The 6,916-nt window shown below is 43.2% G+C and overlaps 1 protein-coding gene across 1 annotated transcript in view; it reads left to right on the top strand.

Annotated features, from left to right (window-relative positions):
* Nucleotides 1-6,916, top strand: part of DNAH11 (dynein, axonemal, heavy chain 11) — a 198,265-nt gene that overhangs the window by 93,616 nt on the left and 97,733 nt on the right. Inside the window, exons 45-48 of the mRNA XM_015558132.1 lie at nucleotides 2,765-2,938; nucleotides 3,871-4,075; nucleotides 5,369-5,534; nucleotides 6,213-6,315. Of these exons, the coding sequence (XP_015413618.1) occupies nucleotides 2,765-2,938; nucleotides 3,871-4,075; nucleotides 5,369-5,534; nucleotides 6,213-6,315 (648 nt within the window). The remainder of the gene's footprint in view (nucleotides 1-2,764; nucleotides 2,939-3,870; nucleotides 4,076-5,368; nucleotides 5,535-6,212; nucleotides 6,316-6,916) is intronic.

Here is a 6,916-nt window from a genome sequence, read left to right as displayed (position 1 = left end):
AGCGACTCAACATTCCTGCCAGCTGCTCCAGTTAAAACCTGGGGGACATTACTCTTCCTTATTCCTTATTTGTATGTCTGAGCATCACCAGATCCTTTCAGTGTCAGTTACAACATAGCCTGGAGTCCGTCCCCTCTTCTCCATCCCTGTGGCCTTGATTGAAGAGCACAACATATTGAGATTGTCCTGGGCTTAGCTTGGGCTTCAACAGGTGCCCCGGAATCTCGGCATTAAAAATAGATGGCACACATCTTCCAGGCTTTCCCAGATGTTTGCAGATGTGAGCAGGGAGTTTCAGCCGGAAGGCGTCACGGCCAAGAGCGACCCATATTTCTGTTGGTTTGTTCACTGTAGGCCGTAACATACATGGTTGCTATCACCTGTGGCCCAGTCCGGCTTCTCACCACTAGATTACCACAAATCATGTCTATAAATAACTTTGATATTCGAGTGGCCTCCTAGGTCTTAGTGTGACCCTTCTCAGAAGCCACATTTCCTCCCGTAATCTCCAAGTGCTCTTTAAAGAAGAACAGCCCTTGGCTTTGAGCCAGAGTTTCAAGGATGGGTGTTGTATGACTTCACATGGTTTTTCTCAGAAGCACAATTTATAATGGCTGTGGGTTTCTTCTGCATGGAGACCTCCTGTAGACTTTCTCCCTCTCCCCAAAACCCCATGGCTTTTTATCAGTGCTTTCCACAGGTTTTCCTTTTCCCAAAACTGGGTGCCCAGGGGAAATTGCATGAGTAGGATGTTGACAGCTGAGATCTTTGGGCTGCAGACCCTACAGCTCACCTTCCTCCCAGATGGTCCTCTTTCGGAAATCTTTCCAATTTCTGAACGTGGTAGCCTTCGGAAGCTGGTCATCGTGCTCTCCCAGACACTTTCTTCCTTATTAGTCGTCATCATCATCATCTTTAAGTTTTCCAAAGGGACCTAACTATGAAGCATTCAAAAGAGAGGTTTTGAAGTTGAAAATATGAATGAAGCAGACACAGAAATATTCTTAGGATAGCCACTCATTAGTTCAACAAATTGGAGTGCCTACTTTCTGCAAGGCAAGGCATGTGCCTAGGGCTTTTAGTGAGCTATCTCATTGACACTTAGAAGACAAACCTATACCTTTTACAAAAAGAAACAGAAACTTAGACTAGCTAGCCTGCTTGAGGGCACACAGCTAACTAATATCCGAGGTTCAGACTGCAAAGGAAGGACTCAGGACTCCTGTTCTTAACCCCGGCCACAGCAGACAACTTCCAAAATAGGCCTGACGTCAGCTTTCCCAGGACTCCCAGCAACTGCCATTGTCATTTCTCACTTGGCTTCCGAAGTAACCTTGTCACTGGTCTTTCTGCCTCTGTGCTTGCCCATAATCCATTATCCACTCGGTAGCCAGAGTGACATTTTAAAATGTGAACTGAATTATGTGATATACTCTAGAATTAACACTTTAATGGATTTCTATTGCTTTCCCACCTTTTAAAAAAATTTTAATTATAGTTTACTTTTAATATTAGTTTGTATTGGTTTCAGGTGTATAGCATAGTGCTTAGGCAATCATACACTTTACACAGTGTTCCCCCTGATGTTTCCAGTACCCACCTGGCACCATGCATAGTTATTGCAATATGATTGACTATATTCCCTATGCTGTACTTTATATCCTGCGCCTATTTTAGAACTACCGATTTGGATTTCTGTTTCTTGTTTTCTTATTTTTTTTAAAAAAATATATTTTATTGATTTTTTACAGAGAGGAAGAGAGAGAGAGATAGAGAGTTAGAAACATCAATGAGAGAGAAACATCAACCACCTGCCTCCTGCACATCTCCCACTGGGGATGTGCCCACAACCCAGGTACATGCCCTTGATCGGAATCGAACCCGGAACCCTTCAGTCTGCAGGCCAACGCTCTATCCACTGAGCCAAACCGGTTTTGGTGGATTTATGTTTCTTTTAAGATGAAGTTAAAATTTTTAATGCTATGGATGAGGCCTCCGGATCTGGCCCTGCCTACCCCTCCCTCCTCCTCCCTCTGCCACTCCCTTCCCCCCAGCCGCACTAGCCAGTGTATTGAGCACAACAGATTCTTTCAAACCACAAGCTCTTTGCACATGCCGCTGACCTCTTCCTGGTGCCCGGAGCAGCATTCTCCCGAATCTGTGCCTGTCCTTAACAATGGCTGCTCTGAGCATCCAGTTAAAATAGATGCACCCCATTATTATCACTTACAACAAACTTCACTTTCAAGATGTCTAACTTATTTATTTCTGCATTTATTGGCTTAACCTCTGCCACCACCATGTTTACCCGTTTTATAAAGTGTTCCTTTGTTCTTCATTTTCTCATTTACCATCCATTTATGTGAATACTTAATCATCTCTTTAAAGAGATAGCACCAATGTTTGATAACCACTGCCTTATGGTAGGTAGCATGGCAATGTGTAGAGTAGCTCCTCGTTCAGTTGAATAACCTGGGGGCAATTTAAAGTTCACCTAACCTTACCTTGCTTTTTAAGGTAATAATTATTCCAGAAAATGTGTACCTGATGGATGTATAGCAAGTACAGCTTTCTGCCTTTGATAGTATTATTCTTTATAACTTACTTGTAGTTATTTCTTTTCCTTGGGTCAGTTACTCAGTCCCATTGGTAATTAAGACTCTGTACTCTGCAAACACTGTGTGCTCGCAGGATTTGGAGGGGCATTGTGTGTGTGCAGAACTAGCTATAACTCTGCAAGAAGGATTCCTCTTGTTCTCCTTAGCTTTCTGGTCATCAAGCTGAATTCAGTCGGTGGTGGCACAAAGAGATGAAAGCAGTGAAGTTTCCATCTCAGGGAACAATCTTCGATTATTACCTGGACCACAATACTAAGAAATTTTTGCCTTGGACGGACAAAATCCCCACATTTACTATGGATCCAGACGTACCTCTGCAGGTAGGGTGCAGAATGTAGGCACGTTCACGCTATCCATATTTGCTGAGCTGAGGGGGAAGCGTCTCCATTATAGAAACAGTGAAGTGGCTATTATATTTCTGCAACCTCTTTATAAAAATTTCAACTTATTTCTGTAGTAATTGCTTTCTCTGTATTTTCCTAGAAACTTTGTGGCTTCTGTTAAAAATTGGAGGCACGTTTCTGTAGTTCAGTGGATTCTTATTTCTGACCTTATAGTAAAATTTTTAGATAGCACGTTTATATTTAACTTCTTTCCTTTAACCCTCTCCGCCCTGAAAAAAGCCATAAAATGAATGTTTAATTTCCTCAACTTGAGCTGCAAATTCACACAGCAGCAGACAAACCTAAACAGAACTTACTTATTGTTTCTCTTCATAAACTGTTCTTCTACGTTTCTCTTATGTCCAGTTATTTTTCAGTTGTATTCTAATTCTGCCACTGTTTCCTCCAAACTGTCTCCCCCAACACTTCACTCCTTTCGTATGGATTGTGTCTAGCTATTTGATCACTTAACCTTACTGGGCCAAAGCCCTGCTGCCAATTTTCTTTTCCGTATGGCTTGACTTTTCAAATGTTTTGTCAGCAACTAAAGGGTGGAGGACAGTCTCTTAAACTTCTACTGTATTCCCTTGTATGTCTAACACAGGGTTGGGTCGGGGTTAGATAATTCTATAATGGAGAGCCTTGGGTGCTAGTACTTACATTGGAAAATATAAATCAGCTGCTCTCTCAAGCAATGATGTCTAAACTCTGACAATTCAAAACAAAAAGTAGGTGGGATCTTTCCTGCTGGGGTTAACGTGAACTAAGAATTCACTGGACCTCAATTCTAAAGTGACTATGGTGGTTCAGATTTAAAATTTTGGAGTGTCTCTCTCTGACCCCTCTCTCATTCTGTCTTTTCCCTGCAGAGAGTTCTGGTTCACACATCAGAGACAACTCGTCTCAGATATTTCACGGAGTTATTGCTTGAGAAAGGACAACCACTAATGCTGGTAGGATATGCCGGCGTGGGAAAAACGGTCTTCGTAGGGGACACGCTGGCGGGTCTCTCTGAGGATTACGTGGTGTCCCGCGTGCCTTTCAACTACCACACAACGTCTGCAGCTCTACAGAGTGAGTGTTCCTCTTGTCTACCTTCCAGGAACAAGAGATCAGAAACGGTCAAGGCCGTGACATGCAACCCAGAGAGATGGTGGCTTTCTCTAGGCTTTAGACATTTTCTTAGGCCTCAGAGGAATTTTTACTTATCACCATTCTGGGTAAACCTTCTTGGTTCAGATATTGTGATTTTGGCTTTTCATGTCACTCATGGCTTTATTGGGGTTATTACTCTGAGGATAGCATGACATCACTCATGTTCATTGATTTACCTCTCAACTGTTGGGTTTCCTTTAGTCAGTTTATGGGGCCTGACCACTCTGAGGGTATGCACCCAAGGAGCAATGCTCTGGCTACCTTTTCAAGTAAGAGATTGATTTAGGAGAAAATCATTCAAACTCTGTTGATGAAATGACAGGCCATGAGCTGTTAATTAAATCCCAGGAGAACTATAAGAAGAAATTTAGACTGTTGAATGAATGTGTCAATATAATCAAAAGAACCACACAGATTTGGGGCATTCTAAGTTAGGAAAGGCAAGCAAAGTAGACTTTGGAAGCAGAGGAGAAGTAGTAGAAAGGGCTGATATTGGTAGGTCTGTCACTTGGTTCAGGAGATTAATGGGGTTATATTGGGGGAGGGGACAGCAAAACTCACTGTTCAGTTGTTTATTAAACCTGCTGAGTTGCCCTGAATGTGGTTTCTGTGTTTGGAGAGTTGACAAATAATTAGATACCACATCCCAGGCACACACTCTTCAGGATTTCCTACACCCATACTTTTCTCTCAAATATATTGACACAAAGTCATACAGGCACATGAAGAAGTATAACTGGATGTATACACAGCAGAGTGTCTTCATGCAATAGCCTCTTGTACTTCTGCACCCCAATGGCCCGAGAGAGGTGTGGGGGACTCTTTTGAGCTGTCTCCGGATGCTCCTGCAAGGGTGATAGAGAAGGACTGAGAGACAAGGCTGGGCCATGCACTAGAGTGGGTGCAGGGGAGGAAGGTGCCCAGGTCAGCAATGTCATTGTCTGCGACACCCTGTGTGACATCAGGCTGTAGATGTTGACTGTCCAGGAAAGAACAGGCCGGGTGAGTTCTGGCTACAGGAGAGAGGTTGATAGGAGAACTTGACATAGAAGGAGGTGACCAGAGGCACAGCTCTGGTATTAGCCTGCAGAGAGGTGATATGTGAAGCCAAAGAGGGGTTGAAATGGACAGAAATGAGAAAAAAATTTAAAAAGCACTAAGGACAGAAAATCACATCTTACCTGATTAGACAGAATTATATGTTGGTTACAGGAATTCTTGAGAAACCTCTAGAGAAAAAAGCCGGTCGCAGCTATGGCCCGGGAGGAAAGAAAAAATTGGTTTACTTTATCGACGACATGAACATGCCCGAAGTGGACTCATATGGCACCGTTCAGCCCCACACTCTGATTCGACAGCACATTGATTACGGGCACTGGTAAATGATTCTCTGGGTTTTACTCTCTACTGAAGTCTCATTATTGTTACTGTGGAAAAACATTTGCAAATGGAATACCCTGATGTCTTCCTCTTCCGAGGAGGAGCATTTCCTGCGATACCTTTTGGGTTTCACTTTGTATCATCTTTTCATCATCTTAAGTGGCACAGTTTCCCTTTGATTCTTGGGAAGAGTTGAACTGAAAAGCATTCTAGCAACATAAGCTGTCTGGCTTACGCATTAGATTCTTTAATATGTGAGTTCTCACTAAATTGCATGGAGAAGTGTGGCCTCGTTTTGCGGGATGTAACCATCTGGTAATATCTGGTACTGCAGTCTGAGACACCGTCCCTCCCCCCATTAACTCGAGGGAGACCCCCAGCCTCGCTGTGGGTATTTCTAACCAGAAATAGAGTCACCTGAGAATCAGTAAGCAGCAGTAGCCTGTGTTGATTCGGCTCCACATGTGGCTTCTGCCAACAAAGGAGCTGTGTCGCCTTCAGTTTTCCGAGAGTTTGTTTTCATGTCCCTGAGATGGTGCTGACACGCTCAGCATCACAGAGCGATTGTAAAGATCAGAGAAGACAGTTGGTGATGAAGTCTTGTCTGAATGGTGGGTTTTGTTGGGCTGTCTGTCATCTCTAGTTTTTAGATTGAAGGTTCTGTTTTCTGTCTCAGGTATGATAGACAGAAGGTGCTGCTTAAAGAAATCCACAACTGTCAGTACGTGGCCTGCATGAACCCCATGGTGGGCAGTTTCACAATCAATCCCAGACTCCAGGTAGGGGGTTGAATCCTGCTCTCTGTCAAATAGCCCCTAAATACCATACTCAGACATTGTGGGTCTTCATTCTTGGTGCTTTTGAGTACAAGTTAGGGCGACTACTGGACATTTGGTTAAGCATGTAAGCTTTTTTTTTTTTTTTTTTTTTAATTAATAGACTATTTCTTAGGGCAGTTTTAGGTTCACAAACTGTCTCAGCAGCTTAACGGAAAGTAGAGTTCCCATGCACTCCCTCTCTCCCAGCCTCCTTGTATCCTCCTGGAAATAGCTGTGTGAGTTGCTGCATTTGTTACAGATGACGAGCCAGTACTGTTAAATTATTATGATCTGAAGTCCAAGTACACACTAGAGTTCATTCTTTGTGTTGTACATTCCATGTGTTTTGGCAAATTAATAACAGGTGTCCACCACTAAAGTATCATCCTCTATCATCTACACTAATAAAAGACAAAGATGCTAATTGACTGTACCTTCATTATGCCACAAGCCACGCCCACCAGCCAATCAGAGCGATTACATGAAAATTAACCCAACCAAGATGGCGGCCGGCAGCCATGGAGCTGGAGCAAGCAGGAGGCTTGGTTGCCTTGGTTGCCTG

The sequence above is a fragment of the Myotis davidii genome, unplaced genomic scaffold, assembly GCF_000327345.1.
Source record: "Myotis davidii unplaced genomic scaffold, ASM32734v1 scaffold168, whole genome shotgun sequence".
NCBI classification, from domain to species: domain Eukaryota; kingdom Metazoa; phylum Chordata; class Mammalia; order Chiroptera; family Vespertilionidae; genus Myotis; species Myotis davidii.
This window is presented reverse-complemented; position numbering and strand designations above follow the sequence as displayed.